This window comes from Buteo buteo, chromosome 11 (genome assembly GCF_964188355.1).
Source record: "Buteo buteo chromosome 11, bButBut1.hap1.1, whole genome shotgun sequence".
Classification (NCBI taxonomy): Eukaryota; Metazoa; Chordata; class Aves; order Accipitriformes; family Accipitridae; genus Buteo; species Buteo buteo.
In genome coordinates this window covers 25,035,587-25,059,443 of record NC_134181.1, presented here as the reverse complement: position 1 = coordinate 25,059,443, position 23,857 = coordinate 25,035,587, and the positions used below count along the sequence as shown (strand labels likewise).

Below are 23,857 nucleotides of genomic sequence, written 5' to 3'. Positions count from 1 at the left end.
CCCGGGCACTGAGGACCCCTACCGCTGGGCCAGTGCTCCCGGCCGTGAGGGTGATGTCGTCGCCTGTCACGGCAGGGGATATCGCGACAGAAGGGTGGGCGGGGCCGGCTCGGTCACCCCGCCCGCCCACACTCAAGATGGCCGCCGCGCCTTCCCGGCGCTCATCCGAGACGCTACTTCCGGTCCATCCCCGCCTCGTCGGCGCGAGGGGGCGGGACTGGTGCCTGCGGCCGACGTCACGGCGCGCGCGGCGTTGTGTGACGGCGGCGCCGCGCGAGCGGGAGCGGGCGGCGGGGCAAGATGGCGGCGGGGCCCATCTCCGAGCGGAACCAGGGTGATCGGCGGGGCCGGGCCGGGGCCTGCCGCGGGGGCGGGGAGGGGCTGCGGGGCGGACTGGGGCCGGGGGGGGCCGGGCTCCCCGGGGACGTGGGGGGGGCAGGGGTCCCCGGAGACGTGGTGGAGCTGGGGGGGGGGTGTCCCGGGCTCCCTGGAGATGTTTAGGGGTTTGGGGGTTGGCGTGGGCTCCCTGGGGATGGGGGGTGCTTCGGGACGACGACGACCGGGATCTCTGGGAACGCGGGGAGGGGGGGCAGGGGTCCCCGGGGACGTGGTGGAGCTGGGGGGGGTGTGTGTCCTGGGCTCCCTGGAGATGTTTGGGGGGTGTCCTGGGCTCCCTGGGGATGTGGCGGGGGGGGGCGGGGGCTGGGCTCCCTGGGGTCATATTGGAGCTGGGCGGAGGGAGTGGGTCCCAGACTCCCTGGAGATGGTTTGGGGTGGGGGCCTAGGCTCCCTGGGAACATGGGGAGTCCCTGGGGACCTCTGTGGGTGGACCCTGGGGACATGGGGTGCCTTGTGGGGTGGTCAGAGTGACCTGGAGATGTTTAGGGGTTTGGGGGGGGCAGCATGGGCTCCCTGGAGACATGGGGTGCTATGGGGGGGGCAGGGTGAGCTGGAGGCTAAGGGGGCTGTGGAGAGGACCTGGGCTCCTGAGAGATGGTGGGGGGGTGTCAGCTGGGGGGTCCTGGCCTTACTGGGCACAAGGGGGGGCAGTAGGCTTCCTGGGCACACAGGAGCTGGAATGGAGGGTTTCTGGTCTCCCTAGAGAAAAGTGGGGGGGAGGGTTTGGGGGCCTCCCCAATGGTTGAGGGCATAATTATGGGGGATCTGGTTAAAAGTTTAAGGGGGATCTCTGCCTCAGGCCGGAGCAATTTCAGCGTCAAGCCCTGAAGTTCTCACACGGCTGAGACTTCCAGCTTCCTGGGCTCACGGGTCTAAATTGGCTTTTCTTTTTACCTCTGCTCAAGATGCAACGGTGTACGTCGGGGGGTTGGACGAGAAAGTCAGTGAGCCACTGCTGTGGGAGCTCTTTCTCCAAGCGGGACCGGTCGTCAATACCCACATGCCCAAGGATCGAGTCACAGGCCAGCACCAAGGTGAGATATTTATCGTTGTCTCTCAAAAGCTGCCAGTTGAATAAAATACTTCAGCTGGGGACAGCCAGAGAGAGATTACTGCGGGAAGAGAGGTGAGGGATGGATGATCCCTAGGGGAAATCATCTTCCTTCCCGTGAGGGGAGCCTGGGGCGCTCTGGTTTTAAATCAAGTGGTGTTGGACGAGCTGTGGGAGGCCATGGGTCTGCCCTCTCCTAAAGCTCTATTTGGGGGCTCGTTGCAGGCTATGGGTTTGTGGAGTTCCTCAGCGAGGAGGATGCAGATTATGCCATTAAGATCATGAACATGATCAAATTATACGGGAAGCCAATTCGAGTGAACAAAGCCTCGGCCCACAACAAAAACCTGGACGTGGGGGCCAACATCTTCATTGGCAACCTGGACCCTGAAATCGATGAGAAGCTGTTGTACGACACCTTCAGCGCCTTCGGGGTTATCCTGCAAACGCCCAAGATCATGCGAGACCCCGACACGGGCAACTCAAAGGGTTACGCCTTCATCAACTTTGCCAGCTTCGATGCCTCGGATGCTGCCATCGAGGCCATGAACGGACAGTACCTCTGCAACAGACCCATCACCGTTTCCTACGCCTTCAAAAAAGATTCTAAAGGCGAGCGGCATGGCTCAGCCGCCGAGCGTCTCCTGGCAGCCCAGAACCCTCTCTCACAGGCGGATCGGCCCCATCAGCTGTTTGCCGATGCTCCTCCTCCTCCGTCTGTCCCTACCCCTGTTGTTACCACCCTGGGACCTGGTGTCACTCCTCCAGGTGGGTGAATCATGGCAGCGCCCGTCTCTGTGCCGCACTGGTTGACAGGAGGCTGTTGTGCCCGTCCACCACCGGTCCCGGGGGTGGCTGCATTCTGCTGTGCCTCATGTTGAGGCGCTCCTTGTCACGTGGGGAGGCTCAGGGCAGCGGTGCCACACTGCATGGGTGCTCTTTGGTGACAGTCGGTGCAAAACCCTCAGCAGAGCTGTAGGATCATGAACAGGCAGGACCTTAGGATGTCCCTGTCGCAGCTCAGCCTGCGGTGTCCCAGAGCTGAAAAGATCCTGCTTCCGTCTGCTGTTTTTTTGTTATGGTTCCTGTGGCTCTGCGTGCTTTCCCCTCCTTCCTGATTACCTGGGAGTTGTGTTTGGGTTTTTTTTTATGCTTTTGGTTTGTTTACTTTTTATACTTAACCAAATTCTCGCTGTCTCTCTTCCCAGGCCTCCCGCCTCCAGGATCATTCCCCCCGCCGGTGCCACCCCCCGGCGCGATGCCTCCCGGCATGCCTCCTGCCATGCCGCCCCCACCTATGCCGCCCGGTGCGGGTGCCCCTGGCCCCCCCTCCGGGGCTGCGCCTGCTGGGGGACACCCACCTCACCCGCACCCCTTCCCTCCGGGTGGGATGCACCATCCAGGTAAGCAGCAATCAGGTATTGAGCTCAGGAAACGTAGTTTGTCTTCTCCTTTGGGGGGCTGGGCTTGGGTAAATCGCCCCCTTCTTTGTCTTCCCTGAGGTTCCCCTTCTGTAAAATGGGGAGAAAACTGTTGCCATCCTCTGTAGGGGACTGAACGCAGCAGCTTTCCCCAGGATGTTGCTCTCTGCAGCACAGGGCAGCCTGGTGAAGAAACGGGAGGGTCTGCGTAGGAACGAGTATGTCACGTCAGCGGCACTGCGCCTAGTTTCTGGGTTTCTCTCATGGATGTTCTAAAATGTGTTAAAAAATAGCCTGGAGCAGGGCCCAGTGGGATTGATGAAGCACTTTGGTGATTTAGGAAGTAGTGCCCTTCTGGGAGGCATCCAGTTGGGTCAAGACAGTAGTTTCCTCAAGGTGTGAATGTGTGGGACATGGGAAAGCAGGGTCCGTCATGGCGCAAGCTTTTAAGGTCTCGGGTGCTGTTCTGGCTGGGAGGATGTTAATGAGACTCCAAGTCTTCGTCATTTTTCTCTAGTGTAAACTAATATGTTAAGTGTGAACCTTCTAGCACAGTCTGCAGCTCTGCCAGGCAGGAGCTAATTCAAGACATGAGAACAAAATGTTTCTTTGATTTCCTTCCATTTTTAGCCCTGTAGTACTGGGGAATGAGCAACATATACATCTAGGCTCTGGTTTCAAATGCAAAAATTAAGTGAAATTTGCAATTTAATTTTTTTGGTTTTGTTTTTGTTTAATCCTGCTTGCTCTAAAATGATCCCTGCACTGAGATGCTCTCCCACGCTGGCTGATTAGGGTGCTTTGTGTGATCGTGGCTCTGGCCGTGTGAGTGACCAGATGGCTGCTGCTTGTCCCTGATTACAAGCTGGCTTTTCAGGCGTTAGAGTAGCCAATTACACACAGCAAAGGGAAAGCCTGACTGAGCGCTTCTGCACCGCATACCCTGTGAAGCCACGCTGGGCTCTTGCGTTTCTGATGAGGAGAAAAGAATCTCTGTGTGTTTGGTTTTTTTAAAGGGATAAAATAAGAGAATAATAGAAAAAAGTAGATTTGGAGGGACCCAGGCCACTCCTGCTCAGAGCAGGGCAAGCTTCAAAGTCAGGTTGCTCAGGGAGCTTGTCCAAAATCTCCAAGGGTGATGATTTCTCCAAGCCCCTGTCCCAGGGCTGCACAATGCTTGCTGTCACATCTTTCTCAACCTTGCCCTTTACATCCAAGCAGCATTTCCTATGCTGCAGCCTGTTCCTGTTGCCTCTTGTCAGAGAACTTTGCACTTTCTCCTCATTAACCTCCCTTTTGGTAGCAGAAACCCCTTTGCAGACCTTGCTTCTGTACCTGAGGTAACTGTACTGCTGGAATTAGTGCCCCTCTGGGCTGTGGGGGCCCGGAGCCGCTGTGCCAAGCGGCTGCCCTTGTTGCGAATGTCCCTCGACTCGTTATTCCCTCAGGAATGCCTCCCATGCAAGTGCACCATGGGCCACCTGGGATGGGCCAGCATCACCCAGGACCACCAGGCTCCGGAGGCCAGCCTCCCCCTCGGCCCCCACCTGGCATGCCACACCCTGGACCCCCACCCATGGGTATGCCACCCCGAGGACCTCATTTCGGGTCGCCCATGGGTAAGTGGGTGCCTGCAAGAGGCGGTATGTGTTCTTTTCTATCGATCGTACACACTCCGTTGAGTTTAGCACTTGCTTCGGCCCTGCCGCCCTCCCTCGTTCCTAGCTTAACGGGGACGGGGAGGAGGTGATATCATGGCCTCCCTGCGGAGAGATGTCTTGGAGCAAGACCTGGCAGCTGCGAGCTGCTAAACCAGGGTCTCCTGGGGCTTTCCTCGTGTTCGTCGTGACGTGGGGCTCTGCGATTTCTGGTGATTTCCCCCTGCCATCTCTCACGTCAGGATATCGACTGGGCTTTGCCAGCAGGGAGGGTTCCTGAGACCTGTCGTGTCCACCAGCTGTGGTGGGGTCCTAGGAGAGACTCATTTCTCCAGGACCTGCTGGTAGGGGGGGAGGAACGAGGGAGAGTGTTGGCCCAAACCATGGGCACCTGCTAGAGCTGGCACCCAAGGGTGGGGGATTGTCTGTTGCTGCTTCTCTGCGCAGAGGTTGTTAATGTCTGTGCTCTGTCCCCACAGGTCACCCAGGCCCCATGCCGCACCACGGGATGCGCGGCCCTCCTCCACTGATGCCTCCTCACGGGTACAATGGTCCCCCTCGCCCCCCACCATATGGCTATCAGAGAGTCCCCCTGCCACCCCGGCCTGCACAGAGGCCCCCTGGGGTGCCACCTCGTGGCCCCTTGAGGGGCCCCCTGCCCTAAACACAGTAGTGGCAAAACCTCCTCCCTGCTGGGGATCCTTCTCTCTCTGCCCTCAGACTTTCCTTTCCCCTTGGACTAACGTACCTGCACCCAAGAGTGGTGGTTGGGTCCAGCCCTGTCACAGCTCCCCCCTCTATCTTTACCTCTCCCCATCTTTTTCCCCATTTCTTTTTATAGTGTTCATTTTCGTTACTTTTCCCCTCCTCTTTCCATTTACCTTGGCCTTGAAGATTTTTCAAGGTACTTTTAACAGGATTTGTTTTTCTATGTAAAGCAGTGATTGCCCATTTACAAATAAAGTCTTTTAAGAACCAGGGGTTGTCCCTCTGAGATCAGGATGAGGCTCTGCCTGTTTGCGATCGAGACGCTGATCAGCTGCTGACTGCTCTCGCCTTGGCGTGCAGCCACGGGGACGCCTGTGATGGAGTTCATCGGTACGTGAAAGCTCTCTGCCTCTGCTGATACCAATGCCACCCATGTATCTGTCTTGGTGAGGTGCTGAATTAGGGTGGATGCTACCGGTCTCTTGCTTTATCCAGGCTGTTTGTTGGTGGCCGATAGGCTCCATCTAATCTGGTACGCGTGTGTTGAAGAAAATGTATGATCAAGCCTTAAAGTCCATCACATCCTTGGACGCTGTTGTCCCAGAGAACACAAGTAAGTGGGCAGGACATTTGGAGGAGTATTTGGCAGTGAAACCTGCTCTCCTAAGTCCCTGCCTAGTCCCTCTCCACACAGAGAAGGGACTTCTTTAGAAATGAGATCTCATTTTGATGTTGCTTGCAGCCACAGGAAGCCGTTATAGCTGTGGTTCTGGTGATATTGTTAACTGGGAGGGTTGGGCAATAAAATTTGGGTGAAGCTGTCCAGTTGGGAGAGGAGGTAGAGCAGATCTGGTCCATGTGTTGTCTCCACACTTCCTGGGGCTGTCGCCAGAACTGTCCTGCTTCTCCTAATGAATTCAGCGTCTTTGCACCAACGAGACTGATAATTGGGGAAGTGTAAAAGTAGAGTCTGTGGATGGAAAGTTTCACACCTTCCCCAGCAGCTGGGAAGGTGTGAGGAAGGAGGGGGCTTGGCTTTCTGCAGAGCTCCCTACGGGAAGGCAGAAGAGCCTGCAGTTGGAGATAGGGAGAGAGGTGTTGGCTTTCTACATATGAAGCTTTAAATCCAGGTGATTTAAAGACAAAAAAATCAAAGTGTCTCCAGATATTTGGCCACCTGGAGTTGTTTTGTGGCTTTGTAGGGGGTTATGAATGGGGGACCATTGTGCTTTTTTGGCTGTTGTGACTCCTCTTGGAAGGCTGCTGTGGCTCTTCAGTGCTCTGCAGAGGAGAAGCCGCTTTGCTTTCAGCCTTGGTTTTACTCTTTGCTGGTTTATTTCTGTTTTATTTTAACATCCTAGGGCTAAACCTGACCTTTAGCTCCAATCTCTGTTCACCCTTGTGGGCCAGAGGGAAAGAATGGTGCTGTGCTTCCCCTCTCGTCGTCACAGGGTTGTTTGGTAAGTGAGATCTGGAGAAATTCAGAGCCTGCTTGTGGAAGGTTGGGGAAATAGCACAGCTGATTTATGAGCTTTATTTCTCTGCTCATGTTGCCTTTGGCACACGAGTACCTACTGAAGGATCTGCGAGACAAACTGGAAGAGCTCTGCGCTTACTTCAACTGCTCTAAAATTATAATTTATCAGAGGCTGTAATAAAAGTAACATTTAGGCTGTCGTTAGCTTTTGCCACTGATGTAGTCTCCTGCTACTCCTTGAATAGATGTTCCTGCTCAAATCCAGCCTTCCTGGGGTCAGTTCAGGACTGTTAGAGGAGATTTGGGGCTTGCTGTGTTGTGAACAGTTTCCAGGATTGCTCCTTGGTCGAAGTGGTTGTGGGGGGCTGATCCTGACCAGGCTGAGCACCCAGTCCTCCCACTGAAGTGGGCTGTTGATGCTCTCAGCCTGACATTAACCCCAGATGCTTAAGAGCAGTGAAGGTTCCCAATTTTATATAGGGTACACTGAAGTCCAGAGGAAGACATGTAACTTGCACAGGGTCTTCCAGCAGACCTGGAGGTACTGGGGTGCTCACTGAACCTCTGTGATTTCATTAAACCACGCACGGGCCTTGGCTGTCTCTGCTCTGGGCCTCCTCCAGAGCCAGCACAATTCCGTCAGTTGAGTCTCCCTTGCACGTGCCTTGCAATTACTGCTGGATTGTGTCCAGGCTGGAGCCATTCCACCGCATGCTGCTCCGATGGTTAAATTATGGAAAGAGCCCAATGCAGACCTCATTGTCTCACTGTGGGTAGTGGGGAGGTGGGGAAGTAGGACTCCTGGGTCTCTCTGTACCGGCTGTGGCTGATGGACGAAGTGATGGGTTGAAGTCATTGCACTGTTTGGCTCTGGTTCCTCCACCTGTGCTAGGAGGCAAATGAAGAGCGGCTTCACAGCTGCTGCTTTTAAGGAGCAGAGCTGAAGCCAGAGGAGAAAACTGGGCTCAGGTGTAAATTAACAGTAAATCGTTGCTGGTTAAGAGGCCAGAAGCTGCGAGGGGCTCTGCTGGCTGCTCCTGAGCAGACAGCAGCTGGGTTGTAGGTGTTTTTCTTAAGAGATGCCTGGTGAGTGCGTTTTAAAACATATCTAATGTTTGTGCTAATCTTCCCATGCATGGGGTTGCAGTTTGCCTTTCTCTGCTGCGGTTGTCTGCATGTTGGGAGTGTTTGTGTATGCCTGGACGCAGTTCAAGGCAATAACGCTCTTGCCTTTCATTAGGTGCAGATGAGGTAGATACTTAAATCCCCAGTTGCAGGTGATGGGAAGGGCTTTGTAACGCAGCAGAGAAAAGCACCTCTGAAGCTGAACAAATCTTAAAGCAGCAGCAGTGCTGTGGGGTTTAATCTGTGATGGATGGGGAGCGAGCTGGAGAGAGCTGAGCTGGACTCTGGTTTTGGAAGCACCAAACGGGTGCTTTAACTGTACGTAGCATGTTGGTCTTAAAGCTGGGCTGGAGACATGATGGAAGATTTTGGTGCCAAGGTTTGACCAAAGTCAAACAGTCCCATGAAAAATCCATGACAGCTACAGTAATTAAAAGCATTCCTGGAGTGGAAATACTTATGTCAAGGGAGAGGCAAATTGCCATCCATCGATCGGGTCTAAATGCCTGCCAGAAGTGAGATGTCTTGGTCTCTGCAGCCTCACTGCAACTCCGGCTGGGTGACCTTGTTAGCTTGTGTGTCTGAGCTCCTGCTAGGCGGGAAGCGTGCAGCTCTCCGAGTTGCGAGGGAGGCGATGGAGAGGTGCGTGTGTGTCCCCCATGTCACAGTGAGTTGGATTAAGCTGCTGCTGATGTTTTGTGTTCAGAGGCTGAGATACACAAACCCCTTCTGCCCTGGGCAGTGTCGGACCCTCCGAGTGAGCCTGGAGCTTGCGGTGAGATGTAAAAGTTGGGAACGTGCTGCCTCCTTATTCATCCCAGTGTCTTAATCTGTAGTGGGGCTGTGCTCAGCAGCTTCTTCATCCTCTTCCCCAATCCCGCCTTCTTCCAGCTGCTCCCTGGATGCTTTTCCCCAAAGGCAAAATGCTCCTGCCTCCGCAGGAGCTCCAGCCCCAGGACAGTCGTAGCCTGTAATTCAGTGCTGTTTGCTGTACAGCTTTGGTTTTAATTTCACAGCAACCTTAGCCTGTCACTCTGGTTAAGATTTCTGAAAGCCTCTGTGATACTTGTGTGTGCAGGGAGGGAACAACTGCTGGTTTAATAGCAAAAAAAAAAAAAATGACTCCTCTTCTTCCAGTGGGCTGTCAGGGTGGGGAATACCCATGGTCCAGACAGGCTGGGAAGGGAGTGACAAGATCTGTAACCCCCATCCCAATCGTTTGCAGTCAGAAATTTGGGGAGAGTCCAGCTTGGACTACTGGAATGGGTAGATTTAGGTATGGGAGGGGTGGGATGTGTGCTTGTGGGGACAGAGGTTATCTTGCAATGACTCTGATGCTGAGATCTGAGATGCTTTGAGATCTCGAGTGTCCAAAGAAATCAGTGCCTTCTGTCTGTAGCCGGCAAGCCCCGGCGTGGCGTTTCTGTGCTCTTCGCTCAAGGAAGCCACCGTGACCCACCCAGAGCAGCTGATCTCCCTGCCACGGATTGATCCACCTCTGATTTTATCCCATCACCCCTGGTTTTTAGGCCCTGGCGAATGTGACGTGATCCAAGACACTCAGGACAGGAAAGAGCCATTCCCTTGTCCTTGCTGCAATGCATTTTGCTCTGGTTATATGCGTTAAAGCCTTAGGGCTGAGCATGAGCTCCCGGATGCTCAGACTTAGAGACAGAAGAGAAAAGGGACAATGAGATTTGCCGGTGACAGTGTGGCACATGAGTCATAGCTTGACAGGACTTGGCGGCCCTGAGGAAGCAGTGCTCACCAGTCCGGCCCAGGCCGATGAGGCTCCGTGCTGGGGCTCGTTCCACACGTGATTAGCCCCGCAGCCCGGATGCAACGCTGTCAGAGCGGGTGCCCAGCCGTGGGTGCTGCCACCCACGCAGAGGGGGAAGATGGGGTTGGGTTTTCAGCTCGCATCCTCAGCCTCCCGCACCCCTGTCCCAGCCCAGCCTCTTTCAGCTGAGTTAAAGACCCCGATAGCTCGTCTGTGTTCGCCCTTTTGTGGTTATTTCCAACAAGATATCAATTATTTCTCAGCTTCCAGTTTCTGAAATCCTTCCCTGTGCTGGTACCACTGGTGTGGACTGGTCCCTGATCCTGTTTGCCTGGTCTGAGAGCTGAAGTCCCACTGTGTGGCTGTTAACGTGTCAGTCCGGGCGCTCATTCCTACCCTCGCTCTGCTCATTTTGGCCTTGAGCATGCTTCCCTGCTCCTCTGCCTCCTCTGGTTAAAGGATAGTCTCCCACTGGGGTCTGGTTCATGCCTGAGCTACTGTGAGCTCAGCACAACCAGGGCACAGGAAGCCTGGCCCCATACCTGGCTCTGCTGATGGCTTTGGGGCTAATGTCCTGGAAGCTGAGACCAGCTCAACTCATTGCAAGTGAGTTGCAAGAGGAGGTGGCTCAGGAAAGGTCCTGCTTGTGCGAGTTCTCCCAGCCCTGCTCATCGTGGGGACGCCCCTCTCACTCCAAACCTGGCCCCACGGGTGCTGGGAGTGCTCTGTGCCCCATGTCCCCCAGGAGGTAGCTGGGCTGGAGCACTTGAGGTCCTGATTTCCCACTGTTGGTGAGCGACCTGGGGCAAACAGGGTTTTGGTTTGGGTGCTCCGGACCTTGGTTTGCCTCCCTGCAATAACCACATTCCTCCCTGCACCCCCTCCCTGCAAAAAGATGTCGGAGGTGTTTGTGGCCTGTTGCAACGGAGGGGCCGGGTCTGGCCAGCCCAGACGGAGACGATTTGATCCAAAGAAATCCAAATTCACCCCCGAGGAGGCCGTGACTCAGATTTGCCAGGCTGCGTTCCCATTCGCCGCGCTGCCTGCGGCTGTGGTGGGCGGCAGGAGAAGAGGTTGCCATAGAGGGTCTGAACGCCACCGCCAAATCCTCACGGCTTCGCCTTTACACCGCTGCAGATCCCCGGGGAGGGTGACCAGAGGGGTGGGGGGGCTGGCTGCTCGTGCTCCCCGTTAGCCACGGTCACCTCCGCAGTCACCGGAGCACGTTCAACCCAGCAGCTCCGGCGTGGGAACCCTGCTCCCGAGGGAGCTCCCCACAAGCGTGGGCAGCCCGGAGGAGGCATCGCCCTCCCTTTGCCTTCATTAATAAGCAAAGGCGAGGGGCTAGCCCCCCTCCTCTTGCCAGTCCCCCCCCCTCTTCTCTGCCGCCCCCGGCTCGTTGTTTGCTGTAGCACAGCCCTCCCCGCCACCTCCCTTCCCTGGGTTGTTGCAATGGACTCTCCCAATGCTCAGCGTGTGTGTCGGAGGCTGCGGCGTTAACCAGGCTGGGTCTGGTACCCGTGAGCTGTTTTCCTGCCCTATCCTTGCCGGAGCATCCTTCCTCGCAGCGCAGGAGGCAGACGCCGAAAGGACGGCTGGAGCAGAGCGAGGGTTGAAACAGGTAAGGAGAGAAGGAAATGCCTTTTATATGGCAGATCCCCCTCCTCTCCCCGCTGCTTTTAATTAGCATCCTCGGAGCTGCCGTTTGATGGATTAGGGGTTCGGCTTCTTTCCACTCGGTGTGGCCATTTTGTCCTGGAAAACCTTGCCTCTAGCCTTGCTCTGTCTTTTTATGTGCGTGTTTAGTAGCCTCTTGTCATCCCTCCCGTGCCGTCGTAGGGCCGGGGAATCTCCGCTGATGGGGATTGGGATTTCGTTGCAGGGATAGGTATTTATCATGGTGGTACCGGCAGGTTTTGGGGAGGGAGAGCGGCGTAGCTCTCTGGGGGTGGCAAAGGGGGTTGTTGGAAGATGACCTTGGACACAGGCGATTTAAAACTCTTCTCCCTTGTCGCCATGTTCTTACAGTTCTGCAAAAAGGCTGGGGGCTGCGGTGGCGGGGACACGGACTCAGACGAGCCCTAATGTGGGACCTCCCGGGGAGGGGTTCAGGGTGTGTGGCGAGGAAGGGCTGCAGCAATTGCTGGCTCTGGTCGGACACATGGCAGGAAGAAACAGGTCCAGAGTCCAATAACCTTGTCTAGGGCTGGCAGTGACTACTCCGGCTAATGCCAGGATGGGGCTGGCAGGGCCAGCAGTGTGGTTTTGCAACGAGAAGAGCGTTTTTGGGACAGCCCCCAGGCTTTTGCCTATAGGGTGGCTGTACAGTCGATGAGATTTCTGACTTCCTTGTGAAATCAAACCCTTGATCTCAAAAGCATCTGTCACTGACCATTGGCTTGGCTGCTCGAGGCCCCCTGGCTCGTGCAGAGCAGCCTCTCTGTCACGGAGCTGAGCTGTGACCTTGCTTGCTGGCCTGTCCTCTTCCTCAGCAGGTATTTGGCCTTTCTCTGCTCCCCTCTTCCTTTTGCCAGTTCCCTATACGTCATGGTCCGTATAACGGCATCCCGTGGCATGGCCGCATTGGGAGGCACTGCGGGGAGCTGCCAGCCTGGCTGGAGCAAAATGACCTTGGCTGTGAATAGGCTCCTTCCAGGGGCCTCAGGTGCCAACAGATTTAATCCAAGGAGGGGGGCGGGGGGTTCCCCAGGATGGGCACAGGGCTGGGGTTGCTCCCAACCAGCCAAGGAAGAGAGGGCAATGGGTGAATTCGTGATTTTATGCTGTTTAAAAGCACCTGCCTGGCTTCATGCAGAAATTTGGGGGGCCACGCTGTGCTGCAGCACTGTCCCCAGGTTCCTGCTGGCTGCGCAGAGCCAGTGTGGGCTCCTGCCCCGGCGGGAGCACTGCCGACAGCCCTGGCTATTTTGGAAGGTCTAATTTTAGCCTCCCTGCTGTGCCCCATCCCCTCGCTTGGGGAAGGGGGGACATGGTGCCGGCTGTGTCCCTCTCCCTGCGGCTCAACTCCTGCCTCGCCATCCATGCCTGGCCACTACCAGAGATAAAAATAGCCTTTTGGGGGGTGGGGGTGGTCGCACCGGCCCCCATGGCTGGGTCAGCAGCGCCTGTGGCTGCTGCCCATCCCTGTCACGAGCTGAGCTGGGCTCTGCAAGGCTCAGGGGGTATGCTGCCTGCCCTTGGCCTTCGCAGCCTGTGGAGGGGGGGATGCTGGGCTGGGGAAGGGGGGTGCAGGATGCCTGGGATATGTGGGGACAGGGAGATGCCACCCGCAGGTTAAAGCCTCTGGGATGTATCTGGACGCCCCCTCTCCTCCCCAAAAGCCAGACACCAGGGGTGCTCAGGGTGCCCCCAGCACCCGCTGGCTCTGCCCCAGGCGACTGGTTCAGCTTCTGCCGACGCCAGCGTCTCTCACCAAACACAACCCACAGCCCAATCCCTTCTGGAAGTCTCCCCAGGGAGAGCGGCCTGGCACATGTTGTCCCCAGCGCCTGCTCCGCCACTGCAGCCAGCCTTGGGTTGCTGGATCGGAGCCGGGGACACAGCCGGGCCACTGTCGGTCAGTCTGGGACCCCTCCGAGGGACCCCCCCGTCCCAAACCTGCCTCCTCGAGTCCCCTTGGCCCAGGGTACCAACACACAGCACTGTGGCTGCCCTGGAAGGCTTTTGGGGGGGACCCCTGTGCCCTTGGGGGGCCTGGTCCCCTCGCCGTCCCTCCAGGGTTGGTGTCACTCCATCCTGCGGTCCCTGAGAAAATGGGGGGGGGGGCTTTGGTCAGGCCTAGTTTTTGGTGGTGACTTGCAGTTGTGGGTGGATGGACTGGGAAGCAGTGATGTCCCTGGTGCCCCCCACACGGCTCCCTTGTCCTCTGGCCTTTGTGGGGACGTACAGAGAAGGGTCAGAGTTGGGCTGCAGCCCAGCCTGGGGGGTGCTGCAGTGTGTCCCCCTCCCACCGGTGATGGGCAGGGGTGTCCCCTGACCTGCACTGTCATTGGGGACCCACCACCCTTGGGGTCACCTTGTTCCCTGCTGATGTCAGCTGAGCCACCTTAGAGGGGTCCCCAGGGTCCCACCCCAGCACCGTGACCCCCCTCTGCCCAGGGGTACCCTAAGATGGGGGGGGGGATGCAGCTCTATGGCCACACCCCCTGGAGCTCACTGGCTGAACAGCTGGGCCGTGCCTCCATGGCCCCATTGATGCTGGTGGGGTGGCCACACCCCCCACAGCTCATTGGTCCTTGGCCCGGCCACACCTTCCTGGCCCCATTGAGAAGATGGTGCGGCCTTTTCCCTCAATGGGTTGGGTGGACTGGTGGGGGGATATTGGGGGGTCCCCATGGCCTGGGCGGGGCCTGGCCTGCCGGGGGTGGGGGATGGAGGGGCTGTGGGACCCTCCTGCTCCCTGCTGGGATCTGTCACTGCTGGGACCCCCTGTGGGGGTCCAAGCTCAGGGGCATTACGGCCCTGCAGAGCTCTGGGCTTGGACCTCCCTGTCTCCAAGGGACACCGGGGTCCCCAGAGGGGCAGATGGGGCAGGTGGCCTTGCAATGGCAGGGGAGACGTGGGCCAACCCCCTCATCTTTCAGCTTGTCTTGTTTGTCCGTGCAGATCCGTCCTCTCTCTCACCGTATCGAACCTGTGGGTGCCGTGCTCCCTTCTCCCGCAAATTTATTTATTTAGGAAGTGCCGCTGGGTTTTGGTTCAAATAAGCAGCTGGGGAAAAGAGACAGAGGGAGGCAAACACATGCCTTGGCTTGTGCTCAGCCGCATTATCAGACATTGGAGAATACACCTTGGATCCTACCCTGAGGTCAATGGGTTTCTAAATCCTACAGAAATGTCGGCACCCATGAGAACTTTGATCCTCCAAGTGAGGGGAGAGGGCACCTGAGCAGGGGGAGCTGGCATGGACCCGGTGTCCCCCAGAGCTGTCCCCATCCCAGCCCCCGCTGCGGGTGCCTGCCCCCGAGCTGGGCTCACTGCGCCTGCATGCCTGCCCTGGGGTGAGCCCCCCTGCCACCACACTGTGGAGTGGGGGTGCCCCAAATCCTCCTCTTTCCATCTGAGATGGGAAAAAAGTGCCACGGGTGCTGGTGGGGGGAGCTCAATGTGGAGCAAACCCCGGGGTGGGGTGGGATGCGGAGCCGTTTCCACCCTAAAATGGCCCCTGCTTGTCTCTGGGCTCCTCAGGTCCGGGCCGGCATCCAGGGTCCTCCCACGTCCTCTGCCAGGTGGTGCCACGCGGATGGGTAGTGCCGTTGCCCGTCTCCCCGCATCCCACCACGGCCCCCGGGTGTGAGGGTGCAGCCCCCGACGCAGAGACACACCATCCCCCCCCTCCCCCCCAAATCCCGGTGTCCCGGACGATCCCACCGGCACCATGGATGAGAGCTTCCGAGACCGGACGGCGTTCATCCGAGGCGCCAAGGACATCGCCAAGGAGGTGAAGAAACATGCAGCCAAGAAGGTGAGCAAGGGCATGGACCGCATGCAGGATGAGTACACCAAGCGCTCCTACTCCCGCTTCGAGGAAGAGGAGGATGACGAAGACTACCCACCCCAGGATGGCTACTACCGAGGGGGCGAGGGGGCCAACGAAGAGGAGGGGGCTTCCAGCGATGCCACCGAGGGTCACGACGAGGAGGACGAGATCTACGAGGGCGAGTACCAGGGCATCCCCCGGCATGACTCACTGAAGACCGGGGAGCGGTTGGGGGCTGAGGCGGCCGTCGGCGCCTTTGATGACAGCGAGGGACAGCGACGGAAGGACAAGGAGGAGCTGGCGCAGCAGTACGAGCTCATCCTGCAGGAGTGCGGCCATGGCCGCTTCCAGTGGACCCTCTACTTCGTCCTGGGACTGGCCCTCATGGCTGACGGTGTGGAGGTCTTCGTGGTGGGCTTCGTCCTGCCCAGCGCAGAGAAGGACATGTGCCTCTCCGACTCCAACAAGGGCATGCTGGGTGAGGAGGGGACGGGGTGGGGTGCTGGGACATGTGGGGGGACAGGAGCAGGTAGAGGGATGGGGGAGGCATGAGTGGATGGGGGGACATGGGGGGACATGGAGGGGTGCTGGGAGAGGGGGATGTGGAAAGATATGGGGGGACACGGAGGGACATGGGATATGGGGGCATATGAGTAAATGGGGAGTTGAAGGGACACCAAGGGTATGGGGGACAAGAGCAGATGGGGGATATGGGGTGACAGGAGCAGATATGGGGACATAGAGGGACACAGGAGGGACACGGGGAGATGTGGGGAGGGACGAGCAGATGGGAACATGGAAGGACATAGGGGATATGGGGGGACATGAGCAGCTGAGGAGATGGAGGGACATGGAGGGTATAGGGGATGAGGGCAGATGGAGACATGGAGGGACACGGAGATGGGGACACACAAGCAGATGGGGATATGGAGGGACATGTGATGTGGGAGCACATGAGGCCCCACAGGGGGGACATGGTGGGTATGGGGGACATGGGACAAAATGACCAGATGGGGATATGGAAGGATGTAGAGGGACACGAGTATGAGGAACGTTAGCGGGTATGGGGTGACACAAGCAGATAGGGGATATGGGGGGACATGAGGGATGGGGGGACACAGGGAGAGGTGGGGAGATACGAGCAGGTGGGTACATGGGGAAACATGAGCAGACAGAGGGATGTGGAGGGACATGGAGGGTCCTGGGAGCTATGGGGATGTGGAGGGACATGAGGGCATACAGGGATGTGAGAGGACATGGGGGGACATGGGGACGCCGGGGAGCATGGGGACATGTGGGGATCAGAGATGCACAGGTGGACGTGGGGGGCATGGGAAGTGTGGGGATGGGGAAGGACAAGGGGGACTCAGGGAGATGTGGGGGGACGTGGGAGATATGGAGGGTCACAGCAGGTATGGGGGGAGAGTGGGACATGAGAAAATATGGGGGAGATGTCAGGACAGGGGGAGATTGGCGGCCACAGGGAGGTGTGGGGGGACACAGGAGATGTGGGGCTATGGGGGGACAGAGGCAACATGGGGGGACATAGATGTGGAGGGACGCAAGGAGGTACGGGGGGATGTGGGAGGACATGGGGGCACAATCCAGGGGGTATGGAGGGACAGGGGGTATGGGGGGAAACCACAAGATGGGGGAGGGACATGAGAAGATATGGGGGGCCATAAGGCTGGGGGAGGGGGGCATGGAGGTGCAGAGTGAGATGTGGGGGGCCAGGAAGAGATGTGGGGACAAGGACGGACATGGGGGTAGTGATGGGAACCCTCCCCGGGGTGTAGGGCTCCCATCATCCTCCTTCTCCCAGTCCCACACTGAGCTCCCACCTGAGCAAAGGGAGGAGGGGGGTCGGGGGGGGGTGTGTGTGAACGCCACTGCACAGTCAGGCTGTGATTCATGGCCCCCCCAGCCCTGCAGCCCCCCCAGCCCCTCCAGGTTTATCTCCCTGCTGCAGTCAGGCATGGCAGCAGGGGGGCCGAGGCAGAGTCCCCTCATCCCTCCTGCCCAGGGCTGATAAGGGGATGCTGAGAGTGGGTTTGGGGGGACTGCAGGCGGCTGCGCTGGCTGCACTGCAGTGTGCTCCCCGCTTCTCCGTGGTGCCTGCTGCAGCCTGAGCACCCTCCCCATCCCAGGTGTTACCGGTCCGTCCCTCCCTCCCTGAGACCTGGCAAACTTGGGGCAGGAGTAGGGGCTGGATGCGGAGGATATGGGAGGTGCTGGGGAGCCGTCTGGGGCTGGGGACATCTCTGCACCCCCCATCCCATGGTCCCCAAGCAGAGCAGGGAGTACAGTGCAGATGTCCGCCCTCCACCCCCCCACTTATACGTGGGGGTCGGTCCCCCCCTCCCTGCGAGGGGACCCAGGCATCCTGGCTGTGCTCAGTTCAGGGTGGGGGGTGTCACTGAGACCCCCATGGCCCCCCAGCACCGAGCCCCTGCCCCGATCACCATCGCCCTCCACCGGGTGACTTGGGGTGTGGGTCCCTGTGTGCCCCAGGACTGATGGCACTGTGTCCCCCGGTCCACCCCCCAGGGCTCATCGTGTACCTGGGCATGATGGTGGGCGCCTTCCTGTGGGGCGGGCTGGCCGACCGCCTGGGCCGAAGGCAGTGCCTCCTCATCTCCCTCTCCGTCAACAGCGTCTTTGCCTTCTTCTCCTCCTTCGTCCAAGGCTACGGCACCTTCCTCTTCTGCCGCCTCCTCTCAGGCGTGGGGTAAGGGCAGGGCACGGTGTCGTGTAGGGGACCCAGGTGTCCGGGCCCCCCATGTTGGGGGCTGAGCTCCATCCAGCTCCCTTGCTGTGCCAAAACCTCCCATTTGTTGTGGCGGTGGGGATGCCGGCGTGGGCGGTGATGCTGTTCTGCCCTCTGCCCCCCAGCATCGGCGGCTCCATCCCCATCGTCTTCTCCTACTTCTCGGAGTTCCTGGCGCAGGAGAAGCGCGGGGAGCACCTGAGCTGGCTCTGCATGTTCTGGATGATCGGGGGCATCTACGCCTCCGCCATGGCTTGGGCCATCATCCCCCACTACGGTAAGAGCCTCCTGGTACTGGAATGTGCAGCGAGTTTGGTGGGTCTCAGCACCACCACTATGTCCTGTCCCATCTCCATAGGCTGGAGCTTCCAGATGGGCTCGGCGTACCAGTTCCACAGCTGGAGGGTCTTCGTTCTGGTCTGCGCCTTCCCCGCAGTCTTTGCCATCGGGGCACTCACCACCATGCCCGAGAGCCCCCGCTTCTTCCTGGAGGTGAGTGGACCTGGGGGGATGCAGGGCCGTATCCTGCTGGGGGGGTGGTGATGGTGTTGTGGGTGCAAGCAGGGACCCTGAGAGGGTGGTGGGATGGTGGGAAGCTGGGCAGGGACCCTGAGCTGGTGGCAGAGATGGGGGGACCCAGGCAGGGACCCCAAATGCATGATGGAGATTGGGTCCCCTACACAGGGACCCCCAAGTGGGTGGCAGGACCCAAGCAGGGACCCCAAGTGGGTGGTGGGACTGGGGCAGGATTGGTCCTGGGGTGAGCCCGGGCTCTGCCTTGCAGAATGGCAAGCATGACGAGGCTTGGATGGTGCTGAAGCAAGTCCACGACACCAACATGCGGGCCAAGGGCCACCCCGAGAGGGTCTTCTCGGTAAGGTCCCCCCCACCCCAGGGCTGAGCCTCCAGGCACCTGGCAGCCTGGGGTGGGGTCCTCAAGGAGCAGGGGGCTGCAAATTCCCACCTCTGGGAAAAGCACCTCCCGGAGGGGGTCAGCCCTGCTTTAACAGATGGCGAGACTGAGGCACGAGGTGGGGGCGGGTCTCACCTGGGAGCCTTGGACAAGGCTGGTGCTTCCCAGTATCCCCAAACCATCCCCCTCTCTGCCACCCCGCAGGTCACCCACATCAAGACCATCAAGCGGGAGGATGAACTCATCGAGATCCAGTCAGACACCGGCACGTGGTACCGGCGCTGGCTCGTCAGATTCCTCAACCTCTCGCAGCAGGTGAGGCCAGATCCTGCCCCAGGGTGGACCCACTCCCGCGCCGTGTCCACTTGTCACCTCTCGTGTCCCCCCCCTCCACAGGTCTGGAGCAACTTCCAGCAGTGCTTTGCGCCCGAGTACCGCCGCGTCACGCTGATGATGATGGCCGTGTGGTTCACCATGTCCTTCAGGTGGGGCTGGGGGGACCTGCCAGCTGCGCTGGGGTGGGACGCTGGGGTCAGCCCCAGAGGCGGGGGGGCATCCAGGGGTGCTGTCAGCCCACAGCATGGCCAGAGCCGGGCAGTGCCAGGATGGGACTGGGATGGGACTGGCTGCACTGGGATGGGACTGGGAGTGCCGGGATGGGACTGGGATGGGATGGACAGCACTGGGATGGGAGTGGGATGGGACGGGCAGCACTGGTATGGGACTGGCAGCGTTGGGATTGGATGGGCAGCACTGGGATTGGACTGGGATGGGACTGGCAATGCTGGGATGGGACTGGCAATGCTGGGATGGGACTGGGACAGGATGGACAGTGCTGGGATGGGACAGGCAGCACTGAGACAGGACTGGAATGGGACGGGCAGCACTGGGATGGAGCCGGACAGCACTGGGATGGGAGTGGGATGGGATGGGCAGCACTGGGATGGGACTGGCACGGGGACAGACAGCACTGGGACCGGATGGACAGTACTGGAATGGGACTGGCAGTGGGATGGACAACACTGGGATGGGACTGGCAGTGGGTCAGACAGCACTGGGACAGGACAGGCAGCACTGGGACGGGACGGGCATCGTGGTGCCCGGGTTCAGCCCCTCTCTCCCCGCAGCTACTACGGGCTGACGGTCTGGTTCCCTGACATGATAAAGCACCTGCAGAACATCGAGTACGCCTCACGCACCAAGCTCTTCACCCACGAGAAGGTCCGGCATTTCACCTTCAACTTCACCCTGGAGAACCAGATCCACAAAGGCGGGGAGTACTTCAATGACAAGTGTGTCCTGGGGGGTGCTGAGGCTGGGCCTGCTCGTTGCATGAGTGGAGGTGATGAGCCGGGCTCTTTCCCCCCCGCATTCCAACCCCACCAGGTTCATTGGCCTGAGGATGAAATCGGTGACGTTCGAGGACTCGCTCTTTGAGGAGTGCTACTTCGAGGACATCACCTCCAGCAACACCTTCTTCAAGAACTGCACCTTCATCTCCACCGTCTTCTACAACACGGGTAGGAGAGGGGGGGGGTCAGGATGGTCCCCAAGGGGGTGACAGAGATGGAGGGGGGGTGACCCCACCAAACCCCTTCTCCATCCCCACAGATCTCTTTGAGTACAAGTTCATCAACAGCGAGGTGGTGAACAGCACCTTCCTGCACAACAAGGAGGGCTGCCAGCTGGACTTCAGCGATGACAACAACGCCTACATGATCTACTTCGTCAGCTTCTTGGGCACCTTGGCCGTCCTCCCTGGGAACATCGTCTCGGCCCTCCTCATGGACAAGATTGGCCGCCTTCGCATGCTGGGTGGGCATTGAGGAAGAAATGTTTTACGCTGCAGGTGGTGAGACACTGGCCCAGGTTGCCCAGAGAGGTGGTCGATGCCCCATCGCTGGAGACGTTCGAGGTCGGGTTGGACGGGGCTCTGAGCAACCTGATCGAGTGGGAGATGTCCCCGCTCATGGCAGGGGGGTTGGACTAGGTGACCTTTAAAGGTCCCTTCCAACCCAAACCAGTCTATCATCTCCTGCCTCAGTTTCCCCTCCCCGATGCGGCAGGCGGGAAGGATGCTCATCCCCTTTCCCAACCCTGACCTGTCCCCATGTCCCACCACAGCCGGCTCCAGTGTGATGTCCTGCGTCAGCTGCTTCTTCCTCTCCTTCGGCAACAGTGAGTCGGCCATGATTGCACTGCTCTGCCTCTTCGGCGGTGTCAGCATTGCCTCCTGGAACGCCCTTGATGTGCTCACCGTGGAGCTCTACCCCTCCGACAAGAGGTGTGGGCAGCCCCCGCAAGGGTGCTGGGGGCGAGGTGTGGGGTGCTGGGTGCAAGATGTGGGATGCCAAGTGGGAGAGTTTGGGTGCCAGTTGGGAGGTTTTGGGTGCTGGTTGCAAGATGTGGGGTGCCAGGTGTGAGGTTTTGGATGCTGGATGCCAGATTCAGGTCCTGGGGGTGAGGTTTTGGTTGCCAGGTGCAAAGCACGGGGGGTAGATGCAGGGTTTTGGGTGCTGGTTTGAAGATGCAGAGTGCCAGGTTTGAGGTTTTTGGATGTCAGGTGTGAGGGCTTGGGTGCTGGGTGCAACAAGGTTTTGGGTGCTCGGTGCAAGGCATGGGGTGCTAGGTGCAAGGTTTTGGGTGCTGGTTGCAAGATGTGGGGTGCTGGGTGCAAGGTTTTGGTTGCCAGGTTGCCAGGTGTGGGGTGCTGGCTGCAAGGCATGGGGTGGAAGGTGCTGGGTGTGGGGTGCCAGGTGCAATGTTTTGGGTGCCAGGTGTGAGGTTGTGGGTGCCAGGTGTGAGGTTTGGAGTGCTGTGTGCCAGCTGCCAGATCTGGGGTGCTGGGTGTGGGGTACCGGCTGCTGGATATAAGGTGTTGGGTACCAGCTGCAAAACATGGGCTGCCAGCTGTGAATTTTGGGGTACCACCTGCACGCCATGGGTGCAACCCTACAGGATGCGGGCCAGAAGCGATCCCTTGGGGCCACCGGCTGCCATGTCACCCCCACCTCTGCTTTGTCCCCATTCCCCCCCCAGGACGACGGCCTTTGGCTTCCTCAATGCCCTCTGCAAGCTGGCGGCCGTGCTGGGCATCAGCATCTTCACCTCCTTCGTGGGCATCACCAAGGCGGTGCCCATCTTCCTGGCCTCCGCCGCCCTGGCCCTCGGTAGCTCCCTCGCCTTGAAATTGCCGGAAACTCGGGGGCAAGTCTTGCAGTGATGGGGGGGGGGGGGAAGGCTGAGGGAGAGGGATCCCCCCCCCCACAACTGCCACCACCACCACCACCTCCCTGTGCCAACTGCCCCCCCCCCCCCCCCCCCCCAAATCCCAGCTCCCCTCCTTGCCCTCCCACCCTGGGGGATTAGTCTCGTTAGACACTGTGAAACGTCTTCTTGGAGCATTTGGGATCTTTTTCATTTGCACTTGGAACCCCCCCAAAACCCCCTGTCCCCCCCTTTAAGCCCCCCCATTTCTTTTCTTGGTGTCATCCCCTCTGTGAATAGCTGCTCGCTCCTGGGGGGCTGCGGGGGGCTAAGGGTGGGGGGTTGGGGGTGCCTTGGCCTCACAGGGTGGGGGGGACAGGCCCTCTGTCCCTGCTCCCGGCCAGGCCTGGGGAGGAGGAGGAGGAGGAGGAGGAAGGCTCCATCCTCAGCCCCATGGCAGGGATGGGGCGGTGGTGGCTCCGTGACTCAGTTTCCCCATCCAGAAGGATGGTGTCCAGCGCTGGCCAGGGTGAGGTCAGCGGGTGATGGGGTCTCCATCTGCACCCCAGGAGGATTTGGGGGGGGAGGGCACCTTGGGGTGCACTGCCTTTTGGGTTGCAGGACCCCTTGAGGCACACAGCACCTGGGCATGCACAATGCCTCGGGGTGCACGGCACATTGGGGTGCTCGAGCCTTCGGGGTGCACAACCTTTTTGGGTGCATGGCACTTCGAGATGCATTGCATGTTGGGGTGCAGATCCTTTTGGGGTGCATGGTTTGTTGGGTTGAACTGCACGTTGGGGTGCAAAACCCCTTGGGGTGCACGGCACCTTGGGGTGCACAATGCCTTGGTTTGTGTGGCGTTTTAGGGTGCATGCTGCCTTGGGGTGCATGGTGCCTTGGGGGAGTGCAAAGCCCCTTGGGGTGCACGGTGCTTCAGCACGCACAGCACCCCAGGGTGCCCAGCACTTTGGGGTGCACAAACCTTGGGGTGCAGAGTCCCTCACTGAGCACAGCTCCCTGGGGTGCCGCTGGCCCGTTGCACCTCAGGGTGCAGCAAGCCCTGACCACAGCCCCTCATTTAATTTTGGGGTGCAGAGCCCCTCCCCACACCTTCACCAGGCACTGCCTGGCTATGGCTGGGTGCCCTGAGGCATCACCCATGGGTGCTGCCGGCCTTCGCGTGATGCTTCCCAGCTCACCGATTCGGGTGCATGGTGGGGCGCAAGGGCTGCCCCAGACACACCCCCCTTGGATGGGGCGGGGCGGCATAGCTGCGTTTTGGGGTGCAGTGGCGTGAGGACTCCCAAAACTGCCTTTTTTTTTTTTTAAACTCGTTTTTAAAGGATTTTCTTTCTTAGGGGTGCTGGGGGGGGGCGTGGGGTGCTCCCTGCACCCCCTTTCCCCCCCGCGCCCCCTTTCTCCCTAGCCCAGAGCACAAAACCACCAGTGGTTTGCAAAGCACAAAGCAGCGCCCGGATGCAGCACCGGGGACATCCCCCCCCCCCCCCCCAAAAGGTGGCGTATGGGGGGGGTCCCAGGGCTGTGCCCCCCCCGGATCGGTCCCCAGCAAGAGATGGGAAGTGTTGGTCTATGCAAAAGCACTTCGGAGGCCCCAGCAGCCCCTCAACATCACAGGCAGCCCCCCAATATTTAGGGCAGCCCCCACCCCCCCAGCATCACGAGCAGCCCCCCCTCTAAGCGATCGAGCGGCGTGTGCTTCTCCTCCTCCTCCCCCTCCCCATCCTTCGGTGTAGCTGGTCCTTTGGGGAGTACCCCTGTAGTTCTGTCCGTATGCAGTCGTGCCGTGCTGTAGTTTTTAGATGTTTGTAAATTAATTAAACAAAAACA

At 59.1% G+C, this 23,857-nt stretch overlaps 2 protein-coding genes across 8 annotated transcripts; both read left to right on the top strand.

Moving 5' to 3' along the window:
• Positions 1 to 210: 210 nt before the first annotated feature.
• Positions 211 to 5,507, top strand: SF3B4 (splicing factor 3b subunit 4). 2 transcript variants are annotated; one of them, XM_075040801.1, is made up of 6 exons: positions 211 to 334; positions 1,305 to 1,433; positions 1,676 to 2,218; positions 2,659 to 2,853; positions 4,320 to 4,490; positions 5,009 to 5,507. In XM_075040801.1, the coding sequence occupies exons 1-6, from the start codon at positions 301 to 303 to the stop codon at positions 5,191 to 5,193; spliced, it is 1,257 nt and encodes a 418-aa protein (XP_074896902.1). In that variant the 5' UTR covers positions 211 to 300; the 3' UTR covers positions 5,194 to 5,507. The 2 variants fall into 2 exon arrangements, with proteins under 2 accessions (XP_074896902.1, XP_074896901.1); XM_075040800.1 differs by having other exon boundaries at positions 4,320 to 4,514.
• On the top strand, positions 5,450 to 23,855 carry SV2A (synaptic vesicle glycoprotein 2A). Of its 6 annotated transcripts, none has more exons than XM_075040797.1 (14): positions 5,450 to 5,627; positions 6,599 to 6,697; positions 14,828 to 15,597; positions 17,667 to 17,847; positions 18,012 to 18,163; positions 18,245 to 18,378; positions 18,671 to 18,760; positions 19,004 to 19,114; positions 19,196 to 19,284; positions 19,927 to 20,091; positions 20,186 to 20,319; positions 20,411 to 20,614; positions 20,924 to 21,083; positions 21,839 to 23,855. In XM_075040797.1, the coding sequence occupies exons 3-14, from the start codon at positions 15,018 to 15,020 to the stop codon at positions 22,020 to 22,022; spliced, it is 2,184 nt and encodes a 727-aa protein (XP_074896898.1). In that variant the 5' UTR covers positions 5,450 to 5,627; positions 6,599 to 6,697; positions 14,828 to 15,017; the 3' UTR covers positions 22,023 to 23,855. The 6 variants fall into 6 exon arrangements, with proteins under 6 accessions (XP_074896898.1, XP_074896899.1, XP_074896897.1 ...); XM_075040794.1 differs by lacking the exon at positions 5,450 to 5,627 and adding an exon at positions 5,738 to 5,850; XM_075040798.1 differs by lacking the exon at positions 6,599 to 6,697 and having other exon boundaries at positions 5,545 to 5,627.
• The last annotated feature ends 2 nt before the right edge of the window (positions 23,856 to 23,857 follow it).